Raw genomic sequence first — 21779 nt, 5'->3', positions numbered from 1 at the left:
TATGCATGAAGTAGATTGAGACCAGTCTTAAAAGCCAAAAGTAACAGCGTTTATTACAAGAGAGTACTAAATGCTTACACACATTTCCACAGGTTATAAACTGAAAATGACATCATCAGTTTCCCACCCTCTCTCCGATTCTCATAAGAGCCCATTGTTTATTAGGTCTGGTACAATCTTCCTGCTCCTCCCATAAAACTACATTCCAACCACTAGCATCTCTCCACTAATGGAATCCAACCAAAACATTCTTATCTGTCTGAAAAGCTATCTCATCCCTCCCCCTTAAACTTCCCAAGAGGCACAGACAATGAATTATTTCTGCTTACATTTTCAGTAACAGCTTAACCAATAACTTTTACTTTTCATACCATAACATAATAGTATTAGAATAAATGGTTCTAATCAATAATGTATACATAATTAATCATTTCAACCATAATCTCCTCTAACAATGGGGTACAACAGTTGAACTAAGCACAAGTTATATTAACTGCGGATTGCCCCTTTTACTGATGAACAATAATTGTTTTAAAAGTCAATAATAACGGACTTTTGAGACAATAGTGGCCCTTTTTTCCGGAAACACACACTAATTTTTTTTTCTAAAACGTATTCACCTGAAAAAAGGCCTGTGTGAGGTGTGTTAACGCTTCTTTATAGCAATAGACAAGTGTGTAGTTGTGGCTTATAGGGTGTCTAATTGTTCTAAATGTTTTCAAAATGGGTGAGAGTCTGTTTTGTTTTTGTACAGACACCACTCCTACCTAAACAGCACCCTCACCCGCAAAGTAGAAATCAAAGGAAGAGAAACTGGAAATTGAATAACTGCAGTTAACATAGCTAAGTAAATTCAAGAATACTCTTATTGCAATGTGGATGGCTTTGGTTGTGCATAGTGTAGTCTATGGTGTTGCCAAGGAACAGCATCCTCTGTGAAGAAGTAGGAGGTGAAGGTCTCCTGCACACAGATTGCCTACTGTGCTGCGTTGTTGGCCCCCATCCTGGCAACATCCTGCAGAGCAGCAGACCTCTCCTCTGGCACACGGCGGAGCGCTGCATGTCCCCTCCTGTTCATCATCATGAAGTTAAGCAGGACACAGGTAGTCTTCACAGATGCCTGAAATCCCCCATGAGACAGTGTCGTGGAAGATTCAGAATTTGTTGGTAACATATGTAAGATGTTTTATCAAATGTGTGTAAGTTACTTCTCATCAGAATGGTATTTTTGTATAATACTGTGGCGAGGTTGCAGTTATCTGTTCTATGTCAAGACTAAGTTGCATGGGTCGCGGAGAGGGGAGAGGTCAAAGTGTCATCATGTGTAAACATATATTTTACTCACTACCTTTCCCAGTGGGGAAAGGAGGGTGGCAGTGTCTGGAATCATTCTATGCTCCCTCTAATGTTGTTTCTATCTTAACCTATAGCCTCATTCTCCTCTCTGTGAGCTTGTCCAGGATTGGTTGTATTTAGGGTTGGTTGTATCTAAATGACAATTTGATATATGCCTAGTTAAATAAAGGTAAAATAAAATAAAATCAACAGGCATATATCAAATGAGACTGCCTGTTCAGGGGCAGAATGACAGATTTGTACCTTGTCAGCTCAGGGATTTGAACTTGCAACCTTCCGTTTACTAGCCCAACGCTCTAACCACTAGGCTACCCTGCCGCCCCAGGATTGGTTTATGGTTCTGGGGTTTGAGAAAGGAGACAAAGCTGAACGATTTATTATGTCTATGCTGTCTGACTATGTGTGTTCTTTGCTATTAAAGGATCTCAGTTGTATTGTAAGGGGGCTTTCAGAGAATTCATTGAGGGACACTGAATTTATCTGAGAGTCACAGGATTGTGATAGAGCTCATATAATTAAAGATGGACTTTTATAACTAACTCTGACTTGTGTGTGTGGTTTGCTCCCATGATTTGGTAAATAGAGGAAATTTCCACGACAACAGTCCCAGATGGCCCTGGTCACCCAACTGTGCAGTGCCCTACACAGTGACAATCGTTTTGAAGAAATTTCAAGTTGCAAGGCATCTGTAGGAATATGGAAGATAATGTCATTAGACTTTTACATTACCAGGTCATTGTGGATTAGTATAAAGTATAATATATCTTATAAACAAACAAACATAACATTGGATAGATGCATGTGACAACAGCAGGATCATATCAAGGATAGCATCACAAATGAATACATAAATACTACTTGAAGCTTGATGATGACTTGATAATTTGAATCAGCTGAGTGGCACTAAGGCAAATTAAAATGTGTACCCCTTTGAGACCCCAGGAACAGGACTGGGAACCATTGTTCTTCATCTGCAGGCAGGGTTTCACAGGTCTGTTTCTGAGGACAGAAAACAGACTTCATTATACTAAACTTAGACCACACTGAATATTATGTTACGATTCTCTCCGTCCTCACTTCTTACTATGGAGTGGAACTACACAACAGTACCTGCCCTATCCAGAATAGCCGACTCTACCTTCTGACAGTTGGAGCAGCTATCCTTTCACTCTCTTCCATGGCTGTTAGCTAGCTAGCTACCTACAAATGCATTTGGAGTTTGTTTTACAAAGACAATTACATCTAGATAGCTAGTCATTATGAAGTTAGGTAAGTGGTGATATTTAATTCAGTTAGCTAGCTATGCAGTATGTAAAGTTGGTTAGATAGTGTTAGAATTGCGTCAATTCTAATCTGGTATCAGGATAAATATGACAATGAGTCACCGATTGTATACTATGTATTTTTTATTAGCTAAGCAATAAGTGGTAAATGCAATTTTTGTATATACGGGCTCTCTGTCCCACCTCGCAGGGAAACAAACAGAATTGACTTGTTCCTGACAAAGATATTATAATATACCCTGATGACAGTAGTACTTCCGGCTTCCGAGCCGGCCTGTAGGAGTAGAGACTGGGCGTGGTTTAAACTTGCTCAGCCTATTGCAGGCGCTCAGGCGGGTCCCTGCCTCTTGGCACCTCTGTTGATAGATGTAAATGTTGCTCGTGAAGAACATCCAGGCTCTCATGCTCCATACCGTTATCTCGCACCTGGCTCGTTATTTAACAAAAGACCGCTTGTTCTCGCAACCCCCCGCTCTGAATGTGCCCCCCAACTCATTGCACAGTTCCTGTCTTCATGCTTCTCTGTATTTTTCCATCATGAGAAAGGCCCACGGCCCTGATACTTTTAACAATGTTTCAAGTCAGCTATGTTGCATAACACATACATACATCCACACAAGCCAACAGCAGATCATATTCAATCATATATATGGTAATGGCTATAATGCATAACACATACATACATCCACACAAGTCAACAGCAGATCATATTCAATCATATATATGGTAATGGCTATAATGTTAGCAGCTCAGTTGAGTTAACTTGCACTGTAGCTAGTTAGCTGATAATACATCAACTGTGTTAAAATGCTTATACTAACCTTACTATTTGTTAAGTAAATTGACTGTAGTATGCTTATTGGTCATAGTATGGGTATAGTTAGTGTACCACAAGTTCCCGCACTTCATTCACCAAAATACAAAGTATACAAGCAGTGGACAACATTTCCGTTCTTTCATGGCCCATAATGCAGTTCTTCAGAAAATAGGCTCCAACGTTTTCAGATTTGAACAAAATGGCGGAAAATATGTGGGCGAAGTCCGACGAGAAAAGGATACAAGTGTATGTGGGGGGGAGGCCACTCTAAAGTGTGCAATGCCACAGATGTCTCAAGTTGAGGGAGCATGCAATTTTTTATTATTTTTTTTTATTTCACCTTTATTTAACCAGGTAGGCTAGTTGAGAACACCTTTATTTAACCAGGTAGGCTAGTTGAGAACACCTTTATTTAACCAGGTAGGCTAGTTGAGAACACCTTTATTTAACCAGGTAGGCTAGTTGAGAACACCTTTATTTAACCAGGTAGGCTAGTTGAGAACACCTTTATTTAACCAGGTAGGCTAGTTGAGAACACCTTTATTTAACCAGGTAGGCTAGTTGAGAACACCTTTATTTAACCAGGTAGGCTAGTTGAGAACACCTTTATTTAACCAGGTAGGCTAGTTGAGAACACCTTTATTTAACCAGGTAGGCTAGTTGAGAACACCTTTATTTAACCAGGTAGGCTAGTTGAGAACACCTTTATTTAACCAGGTAGGCTAGTTGAGAACAAGTTCTCATTTACAACTGCGACCTGGCCAAGATAAAGCATAGCAGTGTGAACAGACAACACAGAGTTACACATGGACTAAACAATTAACAAGTCAATAACACAGTAGAAAAAATGGGCAGTCCATATACAATGTGTGCAAAAGGCATGAGGAGGTAGGCGAATAATACAATTTTGCAGATTAACACTGGAGTGATAAATGATCAGATGGTCATGTACAGGTAGAGATATTGGTGTGCAAAAGAGCAGAAAAGTAAATAAATAAAAACAGTATAAAAACAGTATGGGAATGAGGTAGGTGAAAATGGGTGAGCTATTTACCTATAGACTATGTACAGCTGCAGCGATCGGTTAGCTGCTCGGATAGCTGATGTTTGAAGTTGGTGAGGGATTGGCATGCTGACTGAAGGAATGTTCACCAGAGCTGTTGCCAGAGAATTTAATGTTAATTTCTCTACTATAAGCCACCTCCAACATTGTTTTAGACAATATGGCAGAATGTTGAATAACCAGACCAGGACCTCCACATCTGGGTTCTTCACCTGCAGGATCGTCTGAGACCAGCCACCCAGACAGCTGATGAAACTATTTCTGTCTGTAATAAAGCCCTTTTGTGGGGGAACAAATCATTCTGATTGGCTGGGCCTGGCTCCCAAGTAGGTGGTCCTATGCTCTTCCAGGCCCGTCTATGGCTGCGCCCCTGCCCAGTCATATGAAGTCCATAGATTAGAGCCGAATACATTTATTTCAATTGACTGATTTACTGACTGATTTCCTGTAACTCAGTAAAACTGTTGAAATTGTTGCATGTTACGTTTATATTTTTCTTCAGTATACATTCTCAGGAAACAACGAATGGTGGATGGATGAACACACACACTTTTCTAAAATGTATTGACCTGAAAATAGGCCTATGATAGGTGTTCTAATGACCTTCTTTTAACACCAATGGACCAATGTTAGTAAAGTAATGACTGTCTGGTCTGCATTTTGTTCTAATAGTCTAACTGAGGATGAGTCATGGTGATAATAGGCTGCTCATGCATGGTTAATGTATGGCTACTAGGTCTTCTGTCTTCTCACTAACAAACGTATTTTCCAACCACGACGTTGTTTATCGAGAACTATAAACAGCTTAACTCACCACAGCCACAATTTCCCCTCAACACACACACACACGAACACACACACACACACACACACACACACACACACACGAACACAGGATATTCACACCCCTCCACCTCTTCACTTTAAAACCCTTTAGTGAGTCAGAGGTCTCTGGTCTATTGATGGGAATCAGAGTCTTCAGGCCTGTGTCCCAAATGACACCATGTTCCCTAGATACAGGAGTGCACTACTTTTGACCAGGGCTCAATGTCATCTGTGAAATGCCCCTGGTGTGAGTGGAATTTCCTGCTTACTTTTATACTGTGATTCGTCGTCACACAGTGATGATGCAGTTACACTGGAACTAGTGATTGACCAACGGGTGGAGTTATTTTCCATCAGGCTTGTGTTCACTATTCAGCCACTTCAGATAACGTTGTTACCTCATCTGCCCCACTCCTCCCCTCTGTGTGTGCGCTCGTTCTCTCTCTCTTTCCTACCTGGTTCACTTTCTCACTGTCTCGAGGGAGTAGCAGCTCTGATCTTTAGCTCCACACAGTCCACAGTACCTCGTCTCCTCCAGGACTCCAGTCCACAGTACCTCGTCTCCTCCAGGACTCCAAAAAGGTAAGGGGCTGTTGCTCTGCTCGTGGCTGGGAAAGGGTGCTCTGAGTTGGGGGGTTTCAGAGTGCTTCTTTGGAGGATATAATAAAGATATAATAAAGAGAGTTGTGTGTATGACTAGGAATATCTGTGTTTGTTTTGTGTGTGTTGCTACGTGAGAAAGAAAAGACTTGTTAGAAGAGGGGTGTTTTTAAATCAGTTTAGAGAAAACACAGCACCAGTCACCCTACCTTCTAACTCTGTCTTGGTGCCTAATGTTTGACAGCTCTGTTAGATGTGTACACACAGACAGCTCTGTTAGATGTATACACACAGACAGCTCTGTTAGATGTGTACACACAGACAGCTCTGTTAGATGTGTACACACAGACAGCTCTGTTAGATGTGTACACACAGACAGCTCTGTTAGATGTGTACACACAGACAGCTCTGTTAGATGTGTACACACAGACAGCTCTGTTAGATGTGTACACACAGACAGCTCTGTTAGATGTGTACACACAGACAGCTCTGTTAGATGTGTACACACAGACAGCTCTGTTAGATGTGTACACACAGACAGCTCTGTTAGATGTGTACACACAGACAGCTCTGTTAGATGTGTACACACAGACAGCTATGTTAGATGTGTACACAGACAGCTCTGTTAGATGTGTACACACAGACAGCTCTGTTAGATGTGTACACAGACAGCTGTTAGATGTGTACACACAGACAGCTGTTAGATGTGTACACACAGACAGCTCTGTTAGATGTGTACACAGACATCTCTGTTAGACGTGTACACACAGACAGCTCTGTTAGATGTGTACACACAGACAACTCTGTTAGATGTGTACACACAGACAGCTCTGTTAGATGTGTACACACAGACAGCTCTGTTAGATGTGTACACACAGACAGCTCTGTTAGATGTGTACACACAGACATCTCTGTTAGATGTGTACACACAGACATCTCTGTTAGATGTGTACACACAGACATCTCTGTTAGATGTGTACACACAGACAGTGTTGTTAGATGTGTACACACAGACAGCGCTGTTAGACGTGTACACACAGACAGCTCTGTTAGATGTGTACACACAGACAGCTCTGTTAGATGTGTACACACAGACAGCTCTGTTAGACGTGTACACACAGACAGAGTGGAAAACTGTACTTCACACATCAGTGAATTTGATAGCTAACCAAACCATGATAGGGTAGAATACCCAGGGCCCATTATGGGGAAATGTCCAGCTGTTCTGTGAGATGTTGGATGAAGGAAATGAAAATTAATCCTTGGGTAAATGTTTAACCGACTAGAGTGTGTGAGTTATGGTTCCTGCCCATGGTAAATGGGTATAGTAAAGGTCAGGTTTGGGGTCAATTCGAATTGAGATCAGTCAGTTCAGGAAGTAATCTGAAAAAAATCTATATTCAATTACTTCTCAATAGATGGAAGCGTAGAAGATACTAATTTAAAAAGTTGTAACATTTTGTATTTAAAATTCAAAACACTTCCTGAAATGGGTGTCTTTAATTCTATTTAACCCACTGTTGACCAGGGCCCATAGGGTAGAATACTACTGTTGACCAGGGCCCATAGGGTAGAATACTACTGTTGACCAGGGCCCATAGGGTAGAATACTACTGTTGACAAGGCCCATAGGGTAGAATACTACTGTTGACCAGGGCCCATAGGGTAGAATACTACTGTTGACCTGGGCCCATAGGGTAGAATACTACTGTTGACCAGGGCCCATAGGGTAGAATACTACTGTTGACCAGGGCCCATAGGGTAGTGTAGGGTAGTGTACTACTGTTGACCAGGGCCCATAGGGTAGTGTACTACTTTTGACCAGGGCCCATAGGGTAGTGTACTACTGTTGACCAGGGCCCATAGGGTAGAATACGACTGTTGACCAGGGCCCATAGGGTAGAATACTACTGTTGACCAGGGCCCATAGGGTAGAATACGACTGTTGACCAGGGCCCATAGGGTAGAATACTACTGTTGACCAGGGCCCATAGGGTAGAATACTACTGTTGATCAGGGCCCATAGGGTAGAATACTACTGTTGACCAGGGCCCATAGGGTAGAATACGACTGTTGACCAGGGCCCACAGGGTAGAATACTACTGTTGACCAGGGCCCATAGGGTAGAATACTACTGTTGATCAGGGCCCATAGGGTAGAATACTACTGTTAAGGGCCCATAGGGTAGAATACTACTGGGCCCATAGGGTAGAATACTACTGTTGACCAGGGCCCATAGGGTAGAATACTACTGTGACCAGGGCCCATAGGGTAGAATACTACTGTTGACCAGGGCCCATAGGGTAGAATACTACTGTTGACCAGGGCCCATAGGGTAGAATACTACTGTTGACCAGGGCCCATAGGGTAGAATACTACTGTTGACCAGGGCCCATAGGGTAGAATACTACTGTTGACCAGGGCCCATAGGGTAGAATACTACTGTTGACCAGGGCCCATAGGGTAGAATACTACTGTTGACCAGGGCCCATAGGGTAGAATACTACTGTTGACCAGGGCCCATAGGGTAGTGTACTACTGTTGACCAGGGCCCATAGGGTAGTGTACTACTGTGGACCAGGGCCCATAGGGTAGAATACGACTGTTGACCAGGGCCCATAGGGTAGAATACTACTGTTGACCAGGGCCCATAGGGTAGTGTACTACTGTTGACCAGGGCCCATAGGGTAGTGTACTACTGTTGACCAGGGCCCATAGGGTAGAATGTAGAATACTACTGTTGACCAGGGCCCATAGGGTAGAATACTACTGTTGACCAGGGCCCATAGGGTAGAATACTACTGTTGATCAGGGCCCATAGGGTAGTGTACTACTGTTGACCAGGGCCCATAGGGTAGAATGTAGAATACTACTGTTGACCAGGGCCCATAGGGTAGAATACTACTGTTGACCAGGGCCCATAGGGTAGAATACTACTGTTGACCAGGGCCCACAGGGTAGTGTAGGGTAGTGTACTACTGTTGACCAGGGCCCATAGGGTAGAATGTAGAATACTACTGTTGACCAGGGCCCATAGGGTAGAGTACTACTGTTGACCAGGGCCCATAGGGTAGTGTACTACTGTTGACCAGGGCCCATAGGGTAGTGTACTACTGTTGACCAGGGCCCATAGGGTAGTGTACTACTCTTGACCAGGGCCCATAGGGTAATGTAGGGTAGTGTACTACTGTTGACAAGGGCCCATAGGGTAGTGTACTACTGTTGACCAGGGCCCATAGGGTAGTGTACTACTGTTGACCAGGGCCCATAGGGTAGAATGTAGAATACTACTGTTGACCAGGGCCCATAGGGTAGAGTACTACTGTTGACCAGGGCCCATAGGGTAGTGTACTACTGTTGACCAGGGCCCATAGGGTAGTGTACTACTGTTGACCAGGGCCCATAGGGTAGTGTACTACTGTTGACCAGGGCCCATAGGGTAGTGTACTACTGTTGACCAGGGCCCATAGGGTAGTGTACTACTGTTGACAAGGGCCCATAGGGTAGTGTACTACTGTTGACCAGGGCCCATAGGGTAGTGTACTACTGTTGACAAGGGCCCATAGGGTAGTGTACTACTGTCGACCAGGGCCCATAGGGTAGTGTACTACTGTTGACCAGGGCCCATAGGGTAGTGTACTACTGTTGACCAGGGCCCATAGGGTAGTGTACTACTGTCAACCAGGGCCCATAGGGTAGTGTACTACTGTTGACCAGGGCCCATAGGGTAGTGTACTACTGTTGACCAGGGCCCATAGGGTAGAATACTACTGTTGACCAGGGCCCATAGGGTAGTGTACTACTGTTGACAAGGGCCCATAGGGTAGTGTACTACTGTTGACCAGGGCCCATAGGGTAGTGTACTACTGTTGACAAGGGCCCATAGGGTAGTGTACTACTGTCGACCAGGGCCCATAGGGTAGTGTACTACTGTTGACCAGGGCCCATAGGGTAGTGTACTACTGTTGACCAGGGCCCATAGGGTAGTGTACTACTGTCGACCAGGGCCCATAGGGTAGTGTACTACTGTTGACCAGGGCCCATAGGGTAGTGTACTACTGTTGACCAGGGCCCATAGGGTAGTGTACTACTGTCGACCAGGGCCCATAGGGTAGTGTACTACTGTTGACCAGGGCCCATAGGGTAGTGTACTACTGTTGACCAGGGCCCATAGGGTAGAATACTACTGTTGACCAGGGCCCATAGGGTAGTGTACTACTGTTGACAAGGGCCCATAGGGTAGTGTACTACTGTTGACCAGGGCCCATAGGGTAGTGTACTACTGTTGACAAGGGCCCATAGGGTAGTGTACTACTGTCGACCAGGGCCCATAGGGTAGTGTACTACTGTTGACCAGGGCCCATAGGGTAGTGTACTACTGTTGACCAGGGCCCATAGGGTAGTGTACTACTGTTGACCAGGGCCCATAGGGTAGTGTACTACTGTTGACCAGGGCCCATGTTGACCAGGGCCCATAGGGTAGTGTACTACTGTTGACCAGGGCCCATAGGGTAGTGTACTACTGTTGACCAGGGCCCATAGGGTAGTGTACTACTGTTGACCAGGGCCCATAGGGTAGTGTACTACTGTTGACCAGGGCCCATAGGGTAGTGTACTACTGTTGACCAGGGCCCATAGGGTAGTGTACTACTGTTGACCAGGGCCCATAGGGTAGTGTACTACTGTTGACCAGGGCCCATAGGGTAGTGTACTACTGTTGACCAGGGCCCATAGGGTAGTGTACTACTGTTGACCAGGGCCCATAGGGTAGTGTACTACTGTTGACCAGGGCCCATAGGGTAGTGTACTACTGTTGACCTGGGCCCATAGGGTAGAATACTACTGTTGACCAGGGCCCATAGGGTAGAATACTACTGTTGACCAGGGCCCATAGGGTAGTGTAGGGTAGTGTACTACTGTTGACCAGGGCCCATAGGGTAGTGTACTACTGTTGACCAGGGCCCATAGGGTAGTGTACTACTGTTGACCAGGGCCCATAGGGTAGTGTACTACTGTTGACCTGGGCCCATAGGGTAGAATACTACTGTTGACCAGGGCCCATAGGGTAGAATACTACTGTTGACCAGGGCCCATAGGGTAGTGTAGGGTAGTGTACTACTGTTGACCAGGGCCCATAGGGTAGTGTACTACTTTTGACCAGGGCCCATAGGGTAGTGTACTACTGTTGACCAGGGCCCATAGGGTAGAATACGACTGTTGACCAGGGCCCATAGGGTAGAATACTACTGTTGACCAGGGCCCATAGGGTAGAATACGACTGTTGACCAGGGCCCATAGGGTAGAATACTACTGTTGACCAGGGCCCATAGGGTAGAATACTACTGTTGATCAGGGCCCATAGGGTAGAATACTACTGTTGACCAGGGCCCATAGGGTAGAATACGACTGTTGACCAGGGCCCACAGGGTAGAATACTACTGTTGACCAGGGCCCATAGGGTAGAATACTACTGTTGATCAGGGCCCATAGGGTAGAATACTACTGTTAACCAGGGCCCATAGGGTAGAATACTACTGTTGACCAGGGCCCATAGGGTAGAATACTACTGTGGACCAGGGCCCATAGGGTAGAATACTACTGTTGACCAGGGCCCATAGGGTAGAATACTACTGTTGACCAGGGCCCATAGGGTAGAATACTACTGTTGACCAGGGCCCATAGGGTAGAATACTACTGTTGACCAGGGCCCATAGGGTAGAATACTACTGTTGACCAGGGCCCATAGGGTAGAATACTACTGTTGACCAGGGCCCATAGGGTAGAATACTACTGTTGACCAGGGCCCATAGGGTAGAATACTACTGTTGACCAGGGCCCATAGGGTAGTGTACTACTGTTGACCAGGGCCCATAGGGTAGTGTACTACTGTGGACCAGGGCCCATAGGGTAGAATACGACTGTTGACCAGGGCCCATAGGGTAGAATACTACTGTTGACCAGGGCCCATAGGGTAGTGTACTACTGTTGACCAGGGCCCATAGGGTAGTGTACTACTGTTGACCAGGGCCCATAGGGTAGAATGTAGAATACTACTGTTGACCAGGGCCCATAGGGTAGAATACTACTGTTGACCAGGGCCCATAGGGTAGAATACTACTGTTGATCAGGGCCCATAGGGTAGTGTACTACTGTTGACCAGGGCCCATAGGGTAGAATGTAGAATACTACTGTTGACCAGGGCCCATAGGGTAGAATACTACTGTTGACCAGGGCCCATAGGGTAGAATACTACTGTTGACCAGGGCCCACAGGGTAGTGTAGGGTAGTGTACTACTGTTGACCAGGGCCCATAGGGTAGAATGTAGAATACTACTGTTGACCAGGGCCCATAGGGTAGAGTACTACTGTTGACCAGGGCCCATAGGGTAGTGTACTACTGTTGACCAGGGCCCATAGGGTAGTGTACTACTGTTGACCAGGGCCCATAGGGTAGTGTACTACTCTTGACCAGGGCCCATAGGGTAATGTAGGGTAGTGTACTACTGTTGACAAGGGCCCATAGGGTAGTGTACTACTGTTGACCAGGGCCCATAGGGTAGTGTACTACTGTTGACCAGGGCCCATAGGGTAGAATGTAGAATACTACTGTTGACCAGGGCCCATAGGGTAGAGTACTACTGTTGACCAGGGCCCATAGGGTAGTGTACTACTGTTGACCAGGGCCCATAGGGTAGTGTACTACTGTTGACCAGGGCCCATAGGGTAGTGTACTACTGTTGACCAGGGCCCATAGGGTAGTGTACTACTGTTGACCAGGGCCCATAGGGTAGTGTACTACTGTTGACAAGGGCCCATAGGGTAGTGTACTACTGTTGACCAGGGCCCATAGGGTAGTGTACTACTGTTGACAAGGGCCCATAGGGTAGTGTACTACTGTCGACCAGGGCCCATAGGGTAGTGTACTACTGTTGACCAGGGCCCATAGGGTAGTGTACTACTGTTGACCAGGGCCCATAGGGTAGTGTACTACTGTCAACCAGGGCCCATAGGGTAGTGTACTACTGTTGACCAGGGCCCATAGGGTAGTGTACTACTGTTGACCAGGGCCCATAGGGTAGAATACTACTGTTGACCAGGGCCCATAGGGTAGTGTACTACTGTTGACAAGGGCCCATAGGGTAGTGTACTACTGTTGACCAGGGCCCATAGGGTAGTGTACTACTGTTGACAAGGGCCCATAGGGTAGTGTACTACTGTCGACCAGGGCCCATAGGGTAGTGTACTACTGTTGACCAGGGCCCATAGGGTAGTGTACTACTGTTGACCAGGGCCCATAGGGTAGTGTACTACTGTCGACCAGGGCCCATAGGGTAGTGTACTACTGTTGACCAGGGCCCATAGGGTAGTGTACTACTGTTGACCAGGGCCCATAGGGTAGTGTACTACTGTCGACCAGGGCCCATAGGGTAGTGTACTACTGTTGACCAGGGCCCATAGGGTAGTGTACTACTGTTGACCAGGGCCCATAGGGTAGAATACTACTGTTGACCAGGGCCCATAGGGTAGTGTACTACTGTTGACAAGGGCCCATAGGGTAGTGTACTACTGTTGACCAGGGCCCATAGGGTAGTGTACTACTGTTGACAAGGGCCCATAGGGTAGTGTACTACTGTCGACCAGGGCCCATAGGGTAGTGTACTACTGTTGACCAGGGCCCATAGGGTAGTGTACTACTGTTGACCAGGGCCCATAGGGTAGTGTACTACTGTTGACCAGGGCCCATAGGGTAGTGTACTACTGTTGACCAGGGCCCATGTTGACCAGGGCCCATAGGGTAGTGTACTACTGTTGACCAGGGCCCATAGGGTAGTGTACTACTGTTGACCAGGGCCCATAGGGTAGTGTACTACTGTTGACCAGGGCCCATAGGGTAGTGTACTACTGTTGACCAGGGCCCATAGGGTAGTGTACTACTGTTGACCAGGGCCCATAGGGTAGTGTACTACTGTTGACCAGGGCCCATAGGGTAGTGTACTACTGTTGACCAGGGCCCATAGGGTAGTGTACTACTGTTGACCAGGGCCCATGTTGACCAGGGCCCATAGGGTAGTGTACTACTGTTGACCAGGGCCCATAGGGTAGTGTACTACTGTTGACCAGGGCCCATAGGGTAGTGTACTACTGTTGACCAGGGCCCATAGGGTAGTGTACTACTGTTGACCAGGGCCCATAGGGTAGTGTACTACTGTTGACCAGGGCCCATAGGGTAGTGTACTACTGTGGACCAGGGCCCATAGGGTAGAATACGACTGTTGACCAGGGCCCATAGGGTAGAATACTACTGTTGACCAGGGCCCATAGGGTAGTGTACTACTGTTGACCAGGGCCCATAGGGTAGTGTACTACTGTTGACCAGGGCCCATAGGGTAGAATGTAGAATACTACTGTTGACCAGGGCCCATAGGGTAGAATACTACTGTTGACCAGGGCCCATAGGGTAGAATACTACTGTTGATCAGGGCCCATAGGGTAGTGTACTACTGTTGACCAGGGCCCATAGGGTAGAATGTAGAATACTACTGTTGACCAGGGCCCATAGGGTAGAATACTACTGTTGACCAGGGCCCATAGGGTAGAATACTACTGTTGACCAGGGCCCACAGGGTAGTGTAGGGTAGTGTACTACTGTTGACCAGGGCCCATAGGGTAGAATGTAGAATACTACTGTTGACCAGGGCCCATAGGGTAGAGTACTACTGTTGACCAGGGCCCATAGGGTAGTGTACTACTGTTGACCAGGGCCCATAGGGTAGTGTACTACTGTTGACCAGGGCCCATAGGGTAGTGTACTACTCTTGACCAGGGCCCATAGGGTAATGTAGGGTAGTGTACTACTGTTGACAAGGGCCCATAGGGTAGTGTACTACTGTTGACCAGGGCCCATAGGGTAGTGTACTACTGTTGACCAGGGCCCATAGGGTAGAATGTAGAATACTACTGTTGACCAGGGCCCATAGGGTAGAGTACTACTGTTGACCAGGGCCCATAGGGTAGTGTACTACTGTTGACCAGGGCCCATAGGGTAGTGTACTACTGTTGACCAGGGCCCATAGGGTAGTGTACTACTGTTGACCAGGGCCCATAGGGTAGTGTACTACTGTTGACCAGGGCCCATAGGGTAGTGTACTACTGTTGACAAGGGCCCATAGGGTAGTGTACTACTGTTGACCAGGGCCCATAGGGTAGTGTACTACTGTTGACAAGGGCCCATAGGGTAGTGTACTACTGTCGACCAGGGCCCATAGGGTAGTGTACTACTGTTGACCAGGGCCCATAGGGTAGTGTACTACTGTTGACCAGGGCCCATAGGGTAGTGTACTACTGTCAACCAGGGCCCATAGGGTAGTGTACTACTGTTGACCAGGGCCCATAGGGTAGTGTACTACTGTTGACCAGGGCCCATAGGGTAGAATACTACTGTTGACCAGGGCCCATAGGGTAGTGTACTACTGTTGACAAGGGCCCATAGGGTAGTGTACTACTGTTGACCAGGGCCCATAGGGTAGTGTACTACTGTTGACAAGGGGCCATAGGGTAGTGTACTACTGTCGACCAGGGCCCATAGGGTAGTGTACTACTGTTGACCAGGGCCCATAGGGTAGTGTACTACTGTTGACCAGGGCCCATAGGGTAGTGTACTACTGTCGACCAGGGCCCATAGGGTAGTGTACTACTGTTGAGCAGGGCCCATAGGGTAGTGTACTACTGTTGACCAGGGCCCATAGGGTAGTGTACTACTGTCGACCAGGGCCCATAGGGTAGTGTACTACTGTTGACCAGGGCCCATAGGGTAGTGTACTACTGTTGACCAGGGCCCATAGGGTAGAATACTACTGTTGACCAGGGCCCATAGGGTAGTGTACTACTGTTGACAAGGGCCCATAGGGTAGTGTACTACTGTTGACCAGGGCCCATAGGGTAGTGTACTACTGTTGACAAGGGCCCATAGGGTAGTGTACTACTGTCGACCAGGGCCCATAGGGTAGTGTACTACTGTTGACCAGGGCCCATAGGGTAGTGTACTACTGTTGACCAGGGCCCATAGGGTAGTGTACTACTGTTGACCAGGGCCCATAGGGTAGTGTACTACTGTTGACCAGGGCCCATGTTGACCAGGGCCCATAGGGTAGTGTACTACTGTTGACCAGGGCCCATAGGGTAGTGTACTACTGTTGACCAGGGCCCATAGGGTAGTGTACTACTGTTGACCAGGGCCCATAGGGTAGTGTACTACTGTTGACCAGGGCCCATAGGGTAGTGTACTACTGTTGACCAGGGCCCATAGGGTAGTGTACTACTGTTGACCAGGGCCCATAGGGTAGTGTACTACTGTTGACCAGGGCCCATAGGGTAGTGTACTACTGTTGACCAGGGCCCATAGGGTAGTGTACTACTGTTGACCAGGGCCCATGTTGACCAGGGCCCATAGGGTAGTGTACTACTGTTGACCAGGGCCCATAGGGTAGTGTACTACTGTTGACCAGGGCCCATAGGGTAGTGTACTACTGTTGACCAGGGCCCATAGGGTAGTGTACTACTGTTGACCAGGGCCCATAGGGTAGTGTACTACTGTTGACCAGGGCCCATAGGGTAGTGTACTACTGTTGACCAGGGCCCATAGGGTAGTGTACTACTGTTGACCAGGGCCCATAGGGTAGTGTACTACTGTTGACCAGGGCCCATAGGGTAGTGTACTACTGTTGACCAGGGCCCATAGGGTAGAGTACTACTGTTGACCAGGGCCCATGTTGACCAGGGCCCATAGGGTAGTGTACTACTGTTGACCAGGGCCCATAGGGTAGTGTACTACTGTTGACCAGGGCCCATAGGGTAGTGTACTACTGTTGACCAGGGCCCATAGGGTAGTGTACTACTGTTGACCAGGGCCCATATGGTAGAATACTACTGTTGACCAGGGCCCATAGGACTCCGGTTAAAACTGAGCAAATTTCAGGTACTTCAACATTCTGTGCAACTTCTGGCGCACGTTTACTGTGACCACTGAGGCTGTACCCACTTTAAGTTAGTTTTAACCAGGGGCGCAACTTTACTGGGGACATGTCCCCCCACATTCTGAAATTCCATTAAGTCCCCCCCCAGTTTTATCATTGAAATGTGATACAAAACGAGGCAACAGTGTGCTTTAGGACCATGCGGACGCCTCAGAGCGGTCAGGTAGGTTGTTTGGAGTGTTTATCTGAGTGGATAAAAATAATACAATTATGCCCCCCCCCCCACTTCTAAAACCAAAGTTGCGCCCCTGGTTTTAACAGTGATCAAGTAGACTATTTGGTCATCATGTAAATGATGTAGGACTACCAGAGGGGCCTACCATCAAAAACAATGGGGAAAATGCATCCCATAATATTTTAACATGGAAATAGCTGTTCTATCATTCAGCCTACAGTAGCAGCCAATGTGTGGTGTTCAATATAGGCTACATTCTATGAGACGTTTGAAAACACATTCAGGGCTTGACATGAACCTGTTTATCCACTTGTCCTTCAGACAAGGAGGTGACTTTCGCTACACTCGCATTAACATCTGCTAACCATGTGTATGTGACAAATAACATTTGATTTGATTTTGATTTGATTTGACTGAAAATGTTGTTGAGTTGTTTGATGCAAGAAACCATTTTATTCCCATACCATTATTACAGAAAATCTGACAAATACAACACTGCCCCTTTAACACAAAAAAGCTCTTTACCCGAATCACTTTTCAAAGACGTCTAGAAATGCACACGTGTTGTGTCTTGTAGGAAACAAACACTCCCCCATTGAGGACTACAACTGATCTATAACTGGGCTAATAACTCACCAACGAGCAAAGAATATGATCTCAAAACAGCTCATCTACTCACGACCGCTGATTCTGTAAAGACAGTCACGTTCAACGTGAAGGCACAGGTATGGTAGTGGTTTATTTGCATATAGGCCTTACTGCAGCTCTGATTGGTTACGGCGCACCGGTCTGTTTAGACTAGAGTATGTGCATGTCAATGCAATAGAATCCTACTCTGATGAGTTCTGTCTACAACAAAGTCTCTTGAATCGTTGGTTTTGTTTCGGTATGTTGCATTGAAAGTAGCTAATAATTGCGTTGATTCGATCACAATTCCCACAGTAAAGGGTTGATAGTGTTTAACTAACAGGGAGAACTAGACAGTTGAGTGAGGTTCCATCTCGTGCTTCTCTGCGCGGGATGATTTTTCTTCTGCAACAGCAGCAGCTCCCCGCAAAACACACACACACTAAACAACTCTACCTCACTTCCTCATGATCCCGTGGAACAAAGTCCAACAGATAAGCCTCCTTTACAACTTCATAACAACACCATCGTCAACTACATGATGCTGTATACAATTTACGCATAGCGTCTGTCCCAAATGGCAGCCTGGTTCATATTTAGTGCCGTGGCTTTTGACCAGGGCCCACATGGAAAATAGTGTGTCATTTGGGATGACATCATACAGAGCATTGAGAACCCTTTGACTTTTTCCACATTTTGTTACATTTACAGCCCTATTCTTAAATTGATTCAATCGTTTTCCCCTCATCAATCTGCACGTAATACCCCACAATGACAAAAACAGTTTTTTTTAGAAATGTTAGCTAATGTATAAAAACAAAGGAACATATCACATTTACATCAGTATTCAGAGCCTTTACTCAGTACTTTGTTGAAGCACCTTTGGCAGAGATTACAGCCTCGGGTCTTCTTGGGTATGATGCTACAAGTTTAGCACACCTGTATTCCTCTCTGCAGATCCTGTAAAACTCTTGTCAGGTTGGATGGGGAGTGTCGCTGCACAGCTATTTTCAGGTCTCACCAAAGATGTACGATTGGGTTCAAGTCTGGGCCACTCAAGGACATTCAGAGTCTTGGCCCGAAGCCACTCCTGCGTTGTCTTGATTGTGTGCTTAGGGTCGTTGTCCTGTTGGAAAGTGAACCTTCACCCCAGTCTGAGTTCCTGAGCCCTCTGGATCAGGTTTTCATCAAGGATCTCTCTGTACTTTGCTCCATTAATCTTTGCCTCGCAGTCCCTGCCGCTGAAAACCGTAGGGATGGTGCTAGGTTTTCTCCAGACGTGACGCTTGGCATTCAGACCAAAGAGTTCAATCTTGGTTTCATCAGTCCAGAGAATCTTGTTTCTGATGGTCTGAGTCCTTTAGGTGCCTTTTGGTAAACTCCAAGCGGGCTGTCATGTGCATTTTACTGAGTGCTTCCATCTGGCCACTCTACCATAAAGGCCTGATTCGTGGGGTGCTGCAGAGATGGTTGTCCTTCTGGAAGGTTCTCCCATCTCCACAGAGGAACTCTAGAGCTCTGACAGAGTGACCATCAGGTTCTTCTTCACGTCCCTGACCAAGGCCCTTCTCCCCCAATTACTCAGTTCTGCCGGGCGGCCAGCTCTAGGAAGAGTCTTGATGTTTCCAATCTTTTTCTATTTATGAATGATGGAGGCCACTGTGTTCTTGGTGACCTTCAATGCTGCAGACATGTTTTTGGTACCCTTCCCCAGATCTGTGCCTCGACACAATCCTGTCTCGGAGCTCTACGGACAATTCCTTCGACCTCATGGCTTGGTTTTTGCTGTGACATGCACTGTCAACTGTGAAACCTTATATAGACAGTTGTGTGCCTTTCCAAATCATGTCCAATCAATTGAATTTACCTGAGGTGGACTCCAATCAAGTTGTAGAAACATTTCAAGGATGATCAATGGAAACAGGATGCACCGGAGCTCAATTTCGAGTCAATTTCATAGCAAAGGGTCTGAATACCTATGTAAATAAGGTATTTCGGTTATGTTTCTTAAAAATGCAAACAGTTTTAAGAACCTGTTTTTGCTTTGTCGTTATGGGGTATTGCGATGTCGTTATGGGGTATTGTGATGTCATTATGGGGTATTGTGATGTCATTATCGGGTATCGTGTGTAGATTTCGGATGATTTTTTTCAAATGTAATCCATTTTAGAATAATGCTGTAATTGAAATAAATGTGGAAAAGGTCAAGGGGTCTGAATACTTTCTGAATGCACTGTATGTATAGCGCAGTATTATAATCTATGAATTTCCTTATAATGTGTAGATTTTTATAAAACAGAGTTTGTTTTTAACGACTGACCTGGTTACTGTAAGTAAAGGTTATTGATGAGCCTGAGGTTAGAATGAATCAGGAGGTTAGAATTTGTATTTATTTTTTGAACATTTATTGAACCAGGAAGTCCCATTTGGATCAGAAGACCTGTTTCCTCATGGGAGACCTCATAGATCAATTATGTTTAGACAATGTGATGTAATATAGCTGATTCCAGATGACATACTGTACTGTGTATTATAGCTGATTCCAGATGGCATACTGTACTGTGTATTATAGCTGATTCCAGATGACATACTGTACTGTGTATTATAGCTGATTCCAGATGACATACTGTACTGTGTATTATAGCTGATTCCAGATGACATACTGTACTGTGTATTATAGCTGATTCCAGATGACATACTGTACTGTGTATTATAGCTCATTCCAGATGACATACTGTACTGTGTATTATAACTGATTCCAGATGACATACTGTACTGTGTATTATAGCTGATTCCAGATGACATACTGTACTGTGTATTATAGCTGATTCCAGATGACATACTGTACTGTGTATTATAGCTGATTCCAGATGACATACTGTACTGTGTATTATAACTGATTCCAGATGACATACTGTACTGTGTATTATAACTGATTCCAGATGACATACTGTACTGTGTATTATAACTGATTCCAGATGACATACTGTACTGTGTATTATAACTGATTCCAGATGACATACTGTACTGTGTAATACAGCTGATTCCAGATGACATACTGTACTGTGTATTATAGCTGATTCCAGATGACATACTGCACTGTGTATTATAACTGATTCCAGATGACATACTGCACTGTGTATTATAGCTGATTCCAGATGACATACTGTACTGTGTATTATAGCTGATTCCAGATGACATACTGCACTGTGTATTATAACTGATTCCAGATGACATACTGTACTGTGTATTATAGGGGGGAGAGAAGGTGGGGGCAGAGACATATGTTTTCTCAATGTGATATTTTCATAAGGTGTGCTCACTGTGTTTGTGCTCACTTTCTTCCTCTCTCTCTCTCTCTCTGTCTCTCTCTGTCTCTCTCTGTCTCTCTCTCTCTCAAACCCACCCCAGACAGTATGGAGAAGAGCCAGTATGGACCCCCCCAGGACTTGTCTGCTCCCCCCTACCCAGGCCCCCCGGCGGGCTACCAGGGAAGTGGGGGGGGAACAGCCTACCCCTCTCAGCCTGGCTTCCAGGGAGGTAAGAGATCAGATCGACACTGATACTCTTAGGGACAGTTTAATCTTACACTCTTAGAAAATAAGGCGCTATCTAGAACCTTCATGGAACCTGAAAGGGTTCTTCTTGGAACCTATAGGGTTCTTCCTGGAACCGAAAAGGGTTCTTCTTGGAACCTAAAAGGGTTCTTCCTGGAACCGAAAAGGGTGCTCCTATGGGGAAAGCCGATGTGTGTGTCACAATAGCTATAGATGTCATGAACATCATTGTTAAGGGCTGGCCAACCACTCTGTATCCCTGGGTTTGTGTCACCATAACGCTGGCCAACCACTCTGTATCCCTGGGTTTGTGTCACCATAACGCTGGCCAACCACTCTGTATCCCTGGGTTTGTGTTCCCATAATGCTGGCCAACCACTCTGTATCCCTGGGTTTGTGTCACCATAACGCTGGCCAACCACTCTGTATCCCTGGGTTTGTGT

The 21779-nt window shown here is 46.1% G+C and overlaps 1 protein-coding gene and 1 long non-coding RNA gene across 6 annotated transcripts in view; one reads left to right on the top strand and one right to left on the bottom strand.

Moving 5' to 3' along the window:
* The window catches only part of LOC127932628 (lipopolysaccharide-induced tumor necrosis factor-alpha factor homolog), a 51512-nt gene that overhangs the window by 24049 nt on the left and 5684 nt on the right, over window positions 1–21779 (top strand). Inside the window, exons 1-2 of one of the 5 annotated variants that reach the window (XM_052528929.1) lie at window positions 5785–5926; window positions 21191–21319. In XM_052528929.1, coding sequence (XP_052384889.1) covers window positions 21196–21319 — 124 coding nt within the window. In that variant the 5' untranslated portion in view covers window positions 5785–5926; window positions 21191–21195. Of the gene's footprint in view, window positions 1–5784; window positions 5927–17701; window positions 17878–21190; window positions 21320–21779 lie in introns of those variants that run through there. The other 4 variants (XM_052528932.1, XM_052528933.1, XM_052528930.1 and 1 more) reach the window with 4 other exon arrangements.
* Window positions 28–17819, bottom strand: LOC127932649 (uncharacterized). The gene is made up of 5 exons (XR_008146285.1): window positions 17678–17819; window positions 5800–5993; window positions 2283–2355; window positions 1903–2042; window positions 28–1120 (listed from the first exon to the last, which is right to left on the bottom strand). It is a non-coding gene; the product is annotated as an uncharacterized LOC127932649 (long non-coding RNA).

This window comes from Oncorhynchus keta, chromosome 10 (genome assembly GCF_023373465.1).
Source record: "Oncorhynchus keta strain PuntledgeMale-10-30-2019 chromosome 10, Oket_V2, whole genome shotgun sequence".
Classification (NCBI taxonomy): domain Eukaryota; kingdom Metazoa; phylum Chordata; class Actinopteri; order Salmoniformes; family Salmonidae; genus Oncorhynchus; species Oncorhynchus keta.
This window is presented reverse-complemented; position numbering and strand designations above follow the sequence as displayed.